Source organism: Ranitomeya variabilis, chromosome 3 (genome assembly GCF_051348905.1).
Source record: "Ranitomeya variabilis isolate aRanVar5 chromosome 3, aRanVar5.hap1, whole genome shotgun sequence".
NCBI classification, from domain to species: Eukaryota; Metazoa; Chordata; class Amphibia; order Anura; family Dendrobatidae; genus Ranitomeya; species Ranitomeya variabilis.
In genome coordinates this window covers 376,718,383-376,734,560 of record NC_135234.1, presented here as the reverse complement: position 1 = coordinate 376,734,560, position 16,178 = coordinate 376,718,383, and the positions used below count along the sequence as shown (strand labels likewise).

The 16,178-nt window shown below is 46.6% G+C and overlaps 1 protein-coding gene across 2 annotated transcripts in view; it reads right to left on the bottom strand.

Moving 5' to 3' along the window:
- The window catches only part of AK2 (adenylate kinase 2), a 51,660-nt gene extending 36,207 nt beyond the window's left edge, over positions 1-15,453 (bottom strand). For both annotated transcript variants that reach the window (XM_077295979.1, XM_077295978.1), the window contains exon 1: positions 15,297-15,453. In XM_077295979.1, coding sequence (XP_077152094.1) covers positions 15,297-15,389 — 93 coding nt within the window. In that variant the 5' untranslated portion in view covers positions 15,390-15,453. The remainder of the gene's footprint in view (positions 1-15,296) is intronic.
- Positions 15,454-16,178: the final 725 nt, after the last annotated feature.

Sequence of the window (16,178 nt, the reverse complement as noted above, 5' to 3'; positions counted from 1 at the left end):
TTGGGGGTGACAGGTTCCCTTTAAGTACTCATTCCAATAGAAGTGAAAGTTAAGTGATGAGCGAGCGTGCTGGAATAAGGCGTTATCCGAGCATGCTCAAGTCCCAGCGACTAGATGTCTTGTGACTGTTAGGCAATTCCTGCAAGTGTTCCAGGTGCCTAACCGCCAAGAGACATGCAGCCGCAGGGACTCGAATATATTTTTCGAGCATGCTGAAGACACTCTTAGCACACGGGCATGCTCAGATAACACCTTATTATATATTTTAAATGAGTTTGTATGCAACAAAGAAATCAAGTAGGTAGGAAGGTGTACATAAATGATTGTCCCAGCCATAATGTACAGGCAGTCGGTGCAGTCATTCTGGGCTGACAGTCTCTTTAACTGGGCAACTACAATAACCTGCCATTCATAAATTTATAGGTAGTTGTCATTCATCATATAAACAGATATTATTGATGTCCAATACAAATGTAACATAGCAAATGGGTATGTACCTGGGCTGTTAAGCAGTTAAAAGTACATCCTTGTTATATATTGTTTAACATAAATGCCTGTGCAGGAAACCTTCATGATGTGTACCACCAACACTTCTAAAATGAGCTGTTTGCAATCAATTATGGATTTAGAAAAAAATAACGTTTTGCTTGCACAGCATGTTCTAGTGTTGTACATGGGGTCACATACAGCAGCTGTTTTGTGTTACTCAGGTAAGATTATTGCATGTGCCACCATACTGAGGACTAGCACTCACATTGGAAATCGCCCAAAAATGTCTGCATTGTCTTCTAGAAATGTCTCTAACATTAATGATAAAGTATACTGCATAGAATAGCAGGATCAGCAGTATGTGCAATAACCCGAGATGGCGAATGACGGTTCAGATTTAATGTCATGTCCTCTGAAAGGTCAAACATTTGACTAGAGACCAGAGACACACACGGCTTACTTGTATCTTTGCCCTGACAAACTTTACACATCATATCTCAAGAGAACCCAAGTAAAGCAAAGGTACCGAGGTAAGGTGACGGTAGAGGCCAAGCAGATAGCAGCTCTTATTCTGAGGCATGCTGGAAAATGAAAGGTGAAGACTGATTGGCCATCTCTTTGCTCTACTGTCATAAGTCTCCTGACATGTCTTATCTTCTAATGATTTCTGGTAGGCACATTCCACTTACTATACTGGAGGACATTTATAATACAGACCCTATTTATGATTATTCTCAGTTGGGTCAAGTCATTCTGTTCATAGGAAATCCAGGAAAGCCTTCCGGTAACCCCCAGGTTCCTGGTCCCTTAAATGTAACTGACATCGGTGTAGATGTCAGTCGTGAACTTGTAGTGATGACATGAGTGCTGCACATCAGAGGTAGAATCAAGGGCTAAAAGGTTCTGGAGGCTGAGGCACTGCTAAAGCTTATGCTAGCCTTATAACTTTAATTAGGGAAACAGATTGGACCACAGCCAAGCTTGGGGGTATGCTGCCACAGGAGCACTGGGAGAAGCAGCTGCCAACTTGGCGTGCCTAAAGCGGACGTGCCATTTGTCAGAAATAAGAAATGTCATAATCTGGTGTGAATGTTGCATTTCTACTGAATCTGACATTTATTTTTGCTCCTGCGCCTCACCATTCCTGAGATATGGCCCCTCGTCCTCTTCTCAGTGTGTAAATCTAGACTTGTTAGCCAAGCCAGCATGGTCGTCAACTCTTCTCTATGGCAGTCGTCACTCATTTGGCTAAAAACACTAGATTTCTATGCAGGGCCATATTGCAGGGACAGAGAGGTGCAGGAACAAAAAATTAACAGTGCCATATTCAGGAGAGAACCGGCATTTACACAAGGAGTAGCTGAATCTCTGGCAGGAGCGGTCAGTATTCAAACTGCGCTATTTACAGCATGTCCATATGTTGACTTCTAGATGCCAGTGGACCCACACGGTTTTTAAAGTAGATTACGCAAGCAGTGATTTTCCAGAAGCATCTTTGACAATTAATTTGTTCAGAGACATGAATAGTAAGGTCACTCCTTTTACTTGCTTTATGGCTTTTGCGGTCTGAAACAACTAATAGAAATTACAGACGACTGAACATGTGAACAGCAAGTTGGTGTGACATTGCAGTTCATATGTTCATTATTTTTGTGCCTTTCTAGGCAGGTTCCAGGCAGAATGCACCTGAAAAATACGTTTGCATATAAGATGTTTGAGTTAATAATATGGGCATACAGGTTGTTTACAAGTGAAATTAGTTATACTAGTAGCCTGGATGTGGCCTTGTTAAGTACAAATCCTCCTTTATAGCTTTAGTCTTCCAGGCTATGGGGTGTGGTCTGCCAAAAAGATAAGACTACCTCCGGTCTTCATTATACTAAATTTCTCCTCCCCTTCTATGTGCCTGCGCGTTATGCCTGCCGTCTTTCCTCTGTACTGTTTCCCCCTTCCATGAGCACTGTCTTCTATTTTGATGTGTGAAGGTACCAGAGAGTCACGGTCAGTTCCGGTCCCAGTGATCTCCATTGCACAGTAAGGCTACGTTCACATTTGCGTTCTGCACCGCAGCGTCGGGCGCTGCAGCGTCGCCTCATGCGTCATGCGCCCCTATATTTAACATGGGGGCGCATGGACATGCGTTGCACTTGCGTTTTGTGACGCATGCGTCACTGTGGTGCATGCGTCAGGGCGCAGAGGACGCAGCAAGTTGCAGTTTTTTCTGCGCCCAAAACCATGCAAAAGTGGATGCATGCGTCACAAAACGCTGCGTTGTGCATGCGTTTACATTTGCGTTGTGTCGCCTACGCTGCGGCGCACAACGCAAATGTGAACGTAGCCTAACGTGAATTCCCCACAGTGCAGAGAAGAGATGGGACACAGAATACACAGGATTTCCAGCCATGCACATGATGTCAAAGGGACATCTGAAGAGAAGGAGAGAAAACCTGTATAATGAAGACCGGAGGCAGTCTTATCTTCCAGGCAGCCTACAGTATATCCCATAGACTGGAAGATCAAAGCTATAAAAGATGATTATTACTGAACAAGGCATCATCAAGGAGGCATTCAGGTTTTTGCCATCAGGCACAATCCGGCGAATTTTGAAAAAAAACAAAACAAAACCGGATACGGCAGAAGTTTCTGCCAGATCGTTTTTTTTTTCTCATAGCCTTGTATTAGCAACGGATTGCGCCTGATGGCCTCACGTTTCTTCCAGTTATTGCCGGATCCGTCCAAAATTAGTTTTCCAGAGGTCAGAGAAAACATACAGAGGAATGTTTTTTCTGTCCGTCGAGAAACTGCAGTGTCTGATCCACCAAAAAACGTATGAAACGTGAGGTGAAATGACGGAATCTGGTTATTTACACAAAAGTATGCATTTTCTATGCTGGAAAATCTCTCTCTCTTTCTTCCCCGCTACTGGAAGTCCAAACTCTATCCCCAAGTTAAAAAAAAAAAAAAAAAAAAAAAAGTCAGATCCAGCAGAAAAACGGATCCGTCGCATCAGTTTTTCACAATTTGCAACGGATCCGCTTTTTTTTTTTTTTTTCAAAATTAGACGGATTGTGTCTGACTGATAACACCTGATGTGTGAATCAGGCCTAAAGGTACCTTCACACGAAACGACTTTGTAACGATATCGCTAGCGATCCGTGACGTTGCAGCGTCCTCGCTAGCGATATCGTTTAGTTTGACACGCAGCAGCGATCAGGATCCTGCTGTGATGTCGCTGGTCGCTGAATAAAGTCCAGAACTTTATTTGGTCGTCCGATCGCCGTGTATCGTTGTGTTTGAAAGCAAAAGCAACGATACCAGCGATGTTTTACACTGGTAACCAGGGTAAACATCGGGTTACCAAGCGCAGGGCCACGCTTAGTAACCCGATGTTTACCCTGGTTACCAGCGTAAAAGTAAAAAAAACAAACACTACATACTCACCTGCGCGTCCCCCAGCGTCTGCTTCCTGACACTTACTGAGCGCCGGCCCTAAAGTGAAAGTGAAAGCACAGCGGTGACGCCACCGCTGTGCTGTTAGGGCCGGAGCTCAGTCAGTGTCAGGAAGCAGACGCTGGGGGACGCGCAGGTGAGTATGTACTGTTTGTTTTTTTTACTTTTACGCTGGTAACCAGGGTAAACATCGGGTTACTAAGCGCGGCCCTGCGCTTAGCAACCCGATGTTCACCCTGGTTACCCGGGGACCTCGGCATCGTTGGTCGCTGGAGAGCGGTCTGTGTGACAGCTCCCCAGCGATCAAACAGCGACGCTGCAGCGATCGGCATCGTTGTCGCTATCGCTGCAGCGTCGCTTCGTGTGAAGGTACCTTAAGGGGGATGTATCAGAAGCTTCAACACTCCTGAGCAGTTGAACGAAATTATATAAGATATAGGGTTACAGATATCAAAGTTAGCGAGAAATCCACATTTTTCTTATAGTAAATGAACTATTAAAGGGAACCTGTCACCCCGTTTTTTGAAGATGAGCTAAAAATACCGTTAAATAGGGGCAGAGCTGGGCGTTACATTAGTGTCTTTGTGTGCCTTTATAACCTACCTAAGCTGCCGAAATACCTTTGTAAAGTCGCCGTTTTCTGCTGTCACTCACGCTGGTCTCATATGGGTGTGGTGACAGCGCTGTTTCTCCCCCAGAATCCTGCTCATCATTACGTTGGTGGCGTAGTGGTGTGCGCATGTCCAAAGTGAAGATCCACTGCCCAGGTGATTCAAAACAGCGCGGTCTTCGCTATTCGCCGTTTACCGGTGGGCGCGGCCATCTTTCCTGTGGCCGCGCGTGCGCAGATGGAGCGCTCTGCTGCCCGGGGCTTCAGGAAAATGGCCGCCGCGATCTCCATCTGCGCACGCGCGGAATCCCGCGTGTGATCCCGGTGATTCTGACCTTGTTTTCTCGTGACATATTGTACTTCATGTTAGTGGTAAAATTTCCTTGACATTACTTGGGTTTATTTGTGAACCCAAACACAGAAATTTGGCGAAAATTTCACAATTTTCCAACTTTGAATTTTCATGCCCTTAAATCAGAGATATGTCACACAAAACACGGTATATACTCGAGTATAAACCGACCCGAGTATAAGCCAAGACCCCTAATTTTGCCACAAAAAGCTGGGTAAACTTAATGACTCGAGTATAAGCCTAGGGTGGAAAATGCAGCAGCTACCGGTAAATGTCAAAAATAAAAATAGATACCAATAAAAGTAAAATTAATCGAGACATCAGTAGGTTAAGTGTTTATGGCCCCATAAGATGCTCCATAGACACCTTTGCCCCATATAATGCTCCACAAATGCTGATTATGGCCCCATAAGATGCTCCATACAGACATTTGCCCCATATAATGCCACACATGGCCCCATAAGATGCTCCATATAACGCTGCACATGGCCCCATAAGATGCTCCATGGAGATATTTGCCCCATATAACGCTACACATGGCCCCATAAGATGCTCCATAGAGATATTTGCCCCATATGCTGTTGCTGCGATTTAAACAAACAAAAAAAATCACATACTCACCTCTCATTGCTCAGGCCCTAGGCACTTGGTATATTCACCTGTCCTCTGTTCCACCGCCGAGTGTCGCTGTGTCTTCCGCGTCCTCCGCACTGACGCTCAGGCACAGTGCGCACACTATACACGTCATCGCGCCCTCTGACCTGAGCGTCACTGCAGAGGTCGCAGAAGACACGACGGTGGAACGAGGGACAGGTGAATGTAGCGCACTGCCCCCGCCATACTCACCTGCTCCCGGCAAGGTCCCTGGTTCTCCGGGCGCCGGCAGCTTCTTCCTGTGTTGAGTGGTCACATGGTACCGCTCATTACAGTAATGAATATGCGGGTCCATATTCATTACTGTAATGAGCAGTACCATGTGACCGCTCAATACAGGAAGAAGCTTTCAGCGCCTCGAGAACCAGGGATGTCCAGGGACTGCGCTGGGAGCAGGTGAGTATTATTAGACAGTTGCCGCTCCCCCTTCCCTGCCGACACCTGGGAATGACTCGAGTATAAGCCAACAGGGGCAATTACAGCCTAAAAAAAATGGGCTGAAATTCTCAGCTTATACTCGAGTATATACGGTACTTAATAACATTTCCCACACATCTACTTTACATCAGCACAATTTTGGAACCAAAAGTTTTTTTTGTTAGGAAGGTATTAGGGATAAAAGTTGACCAGCAATTTCTCATTTTTACAACACCATTTTTTTTTATTTTTTTTTAGGGACCACATCACATTTGAAGTAACTTTGAGGGGTCTATATGATAGAAAATACCCAAGTGTGACACCATTCTAAAAACTGCACCCCTCAAGGTGCTCAAAAGACATTCAAGAAGTTTATTAACCCTTCAGGTATTTCTCAGGAATTTTTGGAATGTTTTAAAAAAAATTAACATATAACTTTTTCCACAAAAACAATTACTTCAGATCCAATTTGTTTTATTTTCCCAAGGGTAACAGGAGAAATTGGACCCCAAAAGTTGTGCAGTTTGTCTTGAGTACGCTGATACCCCATATGTGGGGGTAAACCACTGTTTGGGCGCATGGCAGAGCTCAAAAGGGAAGGAGCGCCATTTGACTTTTCAATGCAAAATTGACTGGAATTGAGATAGGATGTCATGTCTCGTTTGGAGAGCCCCTGATGTGCCTAAACACTAGAAACCCCCCAAAAGTAACCCCATTTTGTAAAGTAAACCCCCTAAGGAACTTATCTAGATGTGTGGTGAGCACTTTGAATACCCAAGTGCTTCACAGAAGTTTATAATGTAGAGCCGTGAAAATTAAAAAAATAATTTTCCACAAAAATGTTTTAGCCCCCAATTTTGCATTTTCCCAAAGGTAACAGGAGAAATTGGACCCCAAAAGTTGTTGTCCAATTTGTCCTGAGTACGTTGATACCCCATATGTGGGAGAAAACTACTGTTTGGGAGCATGGCAGAGCTCGAAAGGGAAGAAGTGGCATTTTGGAATGCAGACTTTGATGGAATGGTCTGCGGTCTTCATGTTGCTTTTGTAGAGCCCTGATGTAGCTAAAAAGTAGAAACTCCCCACAAAAGACCCCATATTGGAAACTAGACCCCCCAAGGAAGTTATCTAGATGTGTTGTGAGAACTTTGAACCCCCAAATGTTTCACTACAGTTTATAACGCAGAGTTGTGAAAATAAAAATTTAATTTTTTTCCCACAAAAATGTTTTCAGCCCCCCAAATTTTTATTTTCCCCAAGGGTAACAAGAGAAATTGGACCCCAATTCTTGTTGTCCAACTTGTCCTGAGTATGCTGATACCCCATATGTTGGGGTAAACCCCTGTTTTGGCGCACGGAAGGGAAGGAGCACTGTTTTACTTTTTCAATGCAGAATTGGCTGGAATTGAGATTGGACGCCATGTCGCGTTTCGAGAGCCCTGATGTGCCTAAACAGTGGAAACCCCCATTTCTAACTCCAACCCTAACCCCAACACACCCCTAACCCTAATCCCAACCACACCCCTAACCCTAATCCCAACCCAACCCTAACCACAACACTCCCCTAACCCTAACCACACCCCTAACACACCCCTAACCCTAATCCCAACCCTAACACACCCCTAACCCCAACACACTCTTAACCCTAATCCCAACCCTAACCATACTCCTAACCCTGACACACCCCTAACCCAACCGTAAACATAATCCAAACCCTAACCCCAACTCTAGCCCCAACCCTAAGATTGGCCCCAATCCTAACCCTAATAAGAAAATGGAAAGAAATACTTTTTTTTATTTTATTATTTTTCCATAACTAAGGCAGTGATAAAAGGGGGTTTGATTTACTATTTATAGCAGGTTTTTATGTTTGTCAGCTGTCACACACTAAGGCCAGTCTCACACGTCCAGATAATTCCGGTACCAGAAAAAAATCGGTACCGGAGTTATCCGTGTCCGTGTGTCCGTGAGCTCATGTAGGCCATCCGTGTGGCACACGTGCGGCAGCCGTGTGCCGCCTGGGTACCACACGGACCGTGCAGGAGAGACAGCGCTAAAGCTTAGCACTGTCCCCTGCATCGTGCTGAAGCCGCGATTCATATCTTCTGTGCAGCAGCGTTTGCTGTAAAGAAGATATGAATAATCCATTTTTTTAGTGGTATTTCGTGTTTAAAATAAAGCTCCATGTCCCCACCCCCTGTGCGCCCCCCCCCCCCCGCTGTTCTGAAAATACTCACCCGCCTCCCTCGCAGTGTCCTGTCCTGTCCTGGCCGCAGCTTCTCCTGTATGCGGTCACGTGGGGCCGCTCATTTACAGTAATGAATATGCGGCTCCACCCCTATGGGAGGTGGAGCCGCATATTCATGACTAATCGGCGGCCCCACGTGACCGCATACAGTAGAAGGTGCGGCCAGGACAGGACACTGCGACAGCCAACGAGGGAGCCGGATGAGTATTTTCAGAACAGCGGGGGGGCGCACAGGGGGTGGGGACATGGAGCTTTATTTTAAACACGAAGTACCACTAAAAAAATGGATTATTCATATCTTCTTTACAGCAAACGCTGCTGCACAGAAGATATGAATCGCGGCTTCAGCACCATGTGGGGGGGGACAGCGCTTACTGGAGCGCTGTCTCCTGCACGGCACACGGAGAACGTCCGTGTGCGGTACGTGTTTTACACGGACCCATTGACTTTAATGGGTCCGTGTAATACGTGCGCTCCCACGAACACTGACATGTCTCCGTGTTTGGCACACGGAGACACGGTCCGCAAAAAATCAATGACATCTGCACAGATGCATTGATTTCAATGTGTCTACGTGTGTCAGGGGCTCCGGTACGTGAGGAAACTGTCACCTCACGTACCGGAGCCACTGACGTGTGAAACCGGCCTAAAAGACGCTGTTTATTGCAAAAAATATTTTTTGCGTTACCACATTCAGAGAGCTATAATTTTTCCATATTTTGGTTCACAGAGTCATGTGAGGTCTTGTTTTTTTGCGGGACGAGTTGACTTTTTTAGTGGTACCATTTTCGGGCACATGACATTTTTTGATCGCTTTTTATTCTGACTTTTGTTAGGCAGAATGAACAAAAAACAGCAATTCATGAATTTCTTTTGGGGGGGGGGCGTTTATACCGTTCCGCGTTTGGTAAAACTGTTAAACAGTTTTATTCTTCGGGTCAGTATGATTACAGCGATACCTTATTTACATAATTTTTTTATGTTTTGGCGCTTTTATACAATAAAAACTATTTTATAGAAAAACTTATTTTTGCATTGCTTTATTTTGAGGGCTATAACTTTTATTTTTTGCTTTTGACGCTGTATGGCGGCTCGTTTTTTGCGGGATAAGATGAGGTTTTCGGCAGTACCATGTTTATTGATATCCGTCTTTTTCATTGCATGTTATTCCACTTTTTGTTTGGCGGTATGATGATAGCATTGTTTTTTGGCTCTTTTTTTTTCTTACTGTGTTCACTTAAGGGGTTAACTAGTGGGACACTTATAGGTCGGGTCGTTACGGATGCGGCGATACTAAATTATGTGTACTTTTCTTTATGTAAATTAAAAAATAAAAAATAAATGTATTTATTGGAGAATATATATATGAATTTTATTTACTTTTTTACTTTGTCCCAGGGTGGGACATCATGCTATAGTGTCAAATCGCTGATCTGACACTTTGCACAGCACTGTGTCAGATCAGCGATCTGACAGGCAATGCTGCAGGCTTGCCGGCGCCTGCTCTCGGCAGGACCCGGGAGGACCCCAACGGCCATCTTAGATCCGGGGCCTGCAGGGAGGAGGACGGAGGAGACGCTCGGAACAACACGATCATGAGAGGTTGTCCTAGTAGTGAGAAACCCCTTTAACCTGCAGATATGAGGTTAATCTGCAGGTTAATAGTATTCTGAACATTAGGCCCCCACTGCTGAGAGCAAATGAACTAGTGGTCCAGTCACAGATCTAACTGCACTGACAGCTGCTCAGCATTAGGGCTGACTGATAATCAGTGTCGGGGGCACGGTTACAGTCAGACGCCGCTCTCTATATACTTGAGCGTTGACGAAACCCTCGCCGCTCCCGTGAAGAATAAAGATAGAACCCCATTGTCGGGAGGAAAGTAAGTGCAGGCGCTGGCCAGGTTCAGAACGCTATTAATCTGTGGATTAAACCCATAGCTTCAGGTTAATAGCGAGCTTTCACATGACTGGTAACCTTGAAGGAGCACTGTGGTTACACCTAGAGGAGCTTTGGGGAAGTTTCTAGATGCCTGTACTAACATCCACCATCATACTGCACAGTATATAGGCAGCCAATAACCCAGAGCTGCCGCTTCACACACTGCTCTGCGACAACCTGCAGTCTCCTCACACGCAGTGACACAATCCCGACCCCCAGCTTGTACAGGACACCTCGTTATCAGCCACGTCAGGACATGGTATCTGGGTTGTGGAAGTGTTACTCAGGCCGGAGTCACACTAGTGTATAATACGGACGAGTGCCATGCCAGAATGCATCGCATAACACTCGGACCAGTGTAAGGGTACGTCACACAGTGCCATTTTCATCGCTACGACGGCACGATTCGTGACGTTGCAGCGTCGTATAATTATCGCTCCAGCGTCGTAGACTGCGGTCACACGTTGCAATACACGGCGCTGGAGCGATAATTTCATGACGTATTTGCGATGTAGAAGCCGTTGGTTACTGTGCGCACATCGTATACAACCTGTGTCACACGATGCAATCATGCCGCCACAGCGGGACACTAGACGAAAGAAAGTTTCAAACGATCTGCTACGACGTACGATTCTCAGCGGGGATCCAGATCGCAGTAGCGTGTCAGACACTGATATCGTAGCGATGAAAATGGCACTGTGTGACGGTACCCTTAATCTATGGTGCAGCTCACATAACTGTATTTTTTCATGGGCGTATTCTATGTGCTAGTGAAATCGCAGCATGCTTCAATTATATGCATATATCGGCCGAGTCTCACCAATGCAAGTCTATGGGTGTGAGAAAAACTCGTACACCTCACGGATCATTATTTATTATTATTTTTTATATAGCACCATTAATTCCATGGTGCTGTACATGAGAAGGGGTTACATACAAATACAAATATCACTTACAGTAAAAACTAACCGTGACAGACTTGTACAGACGGAAGAGGACCCTGCCTTTTTTGGGCTTACATTCTACAGGATTATGGGGAAGGAGACAGTAGGTCAGGGGTTGCAGTAGCTCCAATGGTGTTGAGGTGGCCATGCGATGATTACAGGTTGTAAGCTTCTTTGAAGAGGTGGGTTTTCAGGTTTCTTTTGAAGGATCCAAATGTGGTGGATAACCGTACGTGTTGGGGCACAAAATTCCTGAGGATGGGAGATGTCTTGGAGGCGATTGGGTGAGGAGCAAATAAGCGTGGAGGAGAGAAGGAGGTATTGGGAGGACCGGAGATTACGTGAGGGAAGATATTGAGAGATTAGTTCAGAAACATATGGAGGAGAAAGGTTATGGATGGCTTTGTAGGTCAGTGTTAGTAGTTTAAACTGGATACGCTGGGAATTTGGGAGCCAGTGAAGGGATTTGCAAAGAGGGGAAGCAGGAGTGTAGCGAGGAGAGATTAATTAGTCAGGCAGCAGAGTTAAGGACTGGAGGGGTGCGAGAGTGATAGTGTTAGTGTTAGAGAGTGTTAGAAGGTGGCCACAGAGGAGGATGTTGCAGTAGTCGAGGCAGGAGATGATTAGGGCATGCACAAGCATTTTGGTAGAGAGGGTTGAGGAAAGGACAGATTCTGGAAATAATTTTGAGCTGGAGGAGACAGGAGGTGACGAGAGCTTGGCTGTGCAGTTTGAAGGACAGGGCAGAGTCAAGGGTTACTCCGAGGCAGCGGATTTTGGGGACAGGGGAAAGTGTGATTTCATTTATTTTGATAGATAGATCAGGTAGGGAAGATGTACGAGATGGAGAAAAGATAATTAGTTCAGGTTTGTCCACCTTGAGCTTGAGGAAGCAAGAGAAGAAGGAGGATATGGCTGATAGACACTCTGGGATTCTGGAGAGCAGAGAGGTAACATCTGGGGCAGAGAGGTAGATCTGAGTGTCATCAGCATATACATGGTACTGGAAGCCATAGGACCTTATGAGTTGTCCCAGACCGAGTGTATAGATTGAGAAGAGTAAAGGTACCGTCACATTTAGCGACGCTGCAGCGATCTAGACAACGATCCCGTTCGCTGCAGCGTCGCTGTGTCACACAGACAGCTCTCCAGCGACCAACTATGCGAAGTCCCCTGGTAACCAGGGTAAACATCGGGTTACTAAGCGCAGGGCCGCGCTTAGTAACCCGATGTTTACCCTGGTTACCAGTGTAAACGTAAAAAAAAAACAAACACTACATACTTACATTCCGGTGTCTGTCCCCGGCGCTGTGCTTCTCTGCACTGTGTAAGCGCTGGCCGGCCGGAAAGCAGAGCACAGCGGTGACGTCACCGCTGTGCTTTCCGGCTGGCGCTTACACAGTGCAGAGAAGCACAGCGCCGGGGGACAGACACCGGAATGTAAGTATGTAGTGTTTTTTTTTTTTACGTTTACACTGGTAACCAGGGTAAACATCGGGTTACTAAGCGAGGCCCTGCGCTTAGTAACCCGATGTTTACCCTGGTTACCAGTGAAGACATCGCTGATTCGGCGTCACACACGCCGATTCAGCGATGTCTACGGGAGATCCAGCGATGAAATAAAGTTCTGGCCTTTCTGCTCTGACCAACGATGGCAGGATCCTGATCGCTGCTGCCTGTCAAACTCAACGATATCGCTAGCCAGGACGCTGCAACGTCACGGATCGCTAGCGATATCGTTCAGTGTGAAGGTACCTTTAGGGTCCAAGGACAGAGCCTTGAGGGACACCAACAGAGAGGGGGCAAGATGAAGAGGTAGTATGGGAGTAGGAAACGCTAAATGTGCGGTTGGTAAGGTATGAGAAGATCCAAGATAGGGCGATGTCTATGACACCAAAGATAGAGAGGATCTGTAGTAGGAGGCAGTGGTCAACTGTGTCGAAGGCAGAGGACAGGTCTAGAAGGAGGAGTATAGAGAATTGTCTGTTAGCTTTGGCTTTAAGTAAGTAGTTAGTAATTTTGGTCAGGGCAGTCTCAGTGGAATGTTGGGGACAGAAGCCAGATTGTAGGTTGTCGAAGAGAGAGTTAGATGCAAAGTGAGAGGAAAGCTCTGCGTGGACGTGCTGCTCAAGGAGTTTGGAAGCAAATGGGAGCAAAGATATGGGGCGACAGCTGGACATAGTGCTTGGGTCAAGGGTGGGGAAGGTACCAGAAGTTAGTGATAGGTTGAAGAGATGGGTTAGGGATGGGATTAGTGTGGTGGTGAGGTTGGGGAGGAGGTGGGATGGGATGGGGTCATGCGAACAAGTGGTGAGGTGTGATTTGGAGAGAAGATGCGCAAGCTCCCCTTCAGAGATTTTGGAGAGTGAAGTTATGGGGTTTGGGCATTGGTCTGGCATACAAAGGGGTTGTGGTGGTTTGACAACAAAGACTTGCCTTGTTTGGTCTATCTTATTTTTGAAGTGCGTGGCAAAGTCCTCGGCAACGATTAGGGAACTCGGAGGGGGCAGTGGTGAGCGGAGGAGGGAATTAAGTGTTGAACAACTGTTTGGGGTTGTGGGATAAGGAAGATACGAGGGTTGTGAAGTAGGCCTGTTTAGCAGAGGTGATAGCCGATTTGAATGCCAGTGTTGCTTGTTTGAGTGCAGTGAAATCGTTTTGCGAATGTGTTTTCTTCCAACGCCGTTACGCAATTCGGGATACTTACCGAAGCTTTTTAGTGGTGTTTTTCTGCCAGGGTTGTCTATTGATTTGTCGCACTCTGCTATGCATGACAGGGGCGACCGTGTCAATAGCTGATGCAAGAGTAGCATTGTAGAAAGCAGTGGCAGTGTCTGTGTTGTGGAGTGATATGGGTGCTAGTTGTAGGACAGAGAGTTTGTGGGTCTCTAGGTGTGTGAGGTTCCTGCGTGGGTGAGCATGTTGCTGGACATGGGTGACAGGTGAGGAGGACAATGATGAGGGAGAGGGGAGGTTGTGAAGTTAGATAGGGAGCAGACAGGTGAAGACCAGTGATCATCAGTGTAGCTTGCAAGAAATACGCACACATTTTCGTCATTTCAACGCATTTAGCCATAATATTCAATGAGGAAAAGCAGTGAGAAATGTAGAGCCATACGGATGTCATACGGATACATAGATGCGAGAAAATCACATTGCAAATGGATTACACATGGAGAACATTTGTGCGATTCTCGGCCATCAAAATCAGACTGATTTTTTTAAACGTTCAGTGTGACTCTGGCCTTAGGCAGTTCCCTCTCAGTATGGGCTCCCACATGAAGAGCACGCTGTGCCACCTACTCCAGCGACGAAACCGCTAGACGACTCCTAATTCCTGGGTGAGACTATCAGTAAAGGGAATCTGTCACCTAATTTTGGGCCTATAAACTGTGGCCATCGGCATTAGGGGTTTATCTACAACATTCTGTAATGTTGTAGATAAGCCCCCGATGTATCCTGAAAGATGAGAAAAAGAGGTTAGATTATACTCACCCAGGGGCGGTCCTGCTGCGGTCCGGTCCGATGCGCGTCGGGGTCCAGCTCCTCCCATCTTCTTACGATGACGTCCTCTTCTTGTCTTCCTGCCGAGGCTCCGGAGCAGGCGTACTGATTGGCTCTGTTGAGGGCAGAGCAAAGTACTGCAGTGCGCAGGGAAAGGTCAGAGAGGCCCAGCGCCTGCGCACTGCAGTACTTTATGCTGCCCTCAACAGGGCAAATCAGTACGCCTGCGCCCGAGCCGCAGTGTGAAGACAAGAAGAGGACGTCATCGTAAGAAGATGGGAGGCCCCGGACCGCAGCGTGACCGCCCCTGGGTGAGTATAATCTAACCTCTTTTTCTCATCTTTCAGGATACATCGGGGGCTTATCTACAGCATTCCAGAATGCATTACAGAATGCTGCAGATAAGCCCCTGATGGCGGTGGCCGCAGCTTATAGGGCCAAAATTAGGTGACAAGTTTCCTTCAGTAACTACAAACACCCACACTCCCCATAGCGTTAAGTGTAACTGCAGGGGGCGCCTCCCAAAAGCAACCCTTCATTGACTACAGAAGTGACACACGTGGCTTCCTGCCATCCAATCACAAGTGCACACGTCACAACACGCAGGCTCTACTAGTGTCCAGCAGACTATGTGAGGTAGACTGCATGGTAAAATGTCCACGGTACTCGGCTCCACTGGTTCCTTACCTGCGTGCCCTTACCCGCCCCCGGCGGCCCCAGTAAGATGGCTCTGATCCCGTCCATTACAGAGCTCCGTTCTGTGCCTTCCCTGGGAGCCATACTTCATGCAAGAGCCGACAATCCTCTAGGTTACAACTGACACTAAAGCGCAGCACGCCCACTCCCACCTGATTGGCTGCGCCGTGTAGGCTGTTCCTGTAATGACGTGCCTATAGGTTAATGTAGTTGTCCGTCATGGACCATATTTAGCCAGTAAGGCGGCCATTGGAGGGTATTCAGGTGATGGGTTGTGCTGAGACGGCGGGAAGCGGAAGGTCATGAAGTGTCCCGGTTAGGTGCAGAACACGTGGCCAGCAGGGGGCGTGGCCGGTGACTGCACAGGTCCATTGGCTTTTCCCTTAAATGTCTGGTGATCTATTCTATGTAGTGTGCGGATGTGTTTGTGTGTCTGCGGCGGGGGCTCCAGACTGTGGGTCCTCTGCTCACCTGACACGTGTATAACATGATCGGACTGAACGGGCTGTCCAGGACTGGAGAAATGTGAGCAAAGCAAAACCCACATTAGCCATCTGCAGCTGCCCTACATGTCCATGTCACTTTTGAATGACTATTTTCCAGTATAATGTGCTGGTAAACGGAAAAAGTAATCGAAAGAGAAATTGTGGAAGACACCTGATTTCACCAGTGTTGTTTTTTTTGTTTTACACCATTCATCCTGCAGTGAAAATGTTCTTTTCAAGGTAACCTGACAGCTGATATATACTGCTCCATAATGGGCACCATGTATCAGACATTGGTTATAGGACTTCAGTTAGGTATGTGTGACTATGAAACGCTGCAAAGTTTCAGAGGAAAATATACTTTTAAAGCCACTCAGGAGACTAGTCA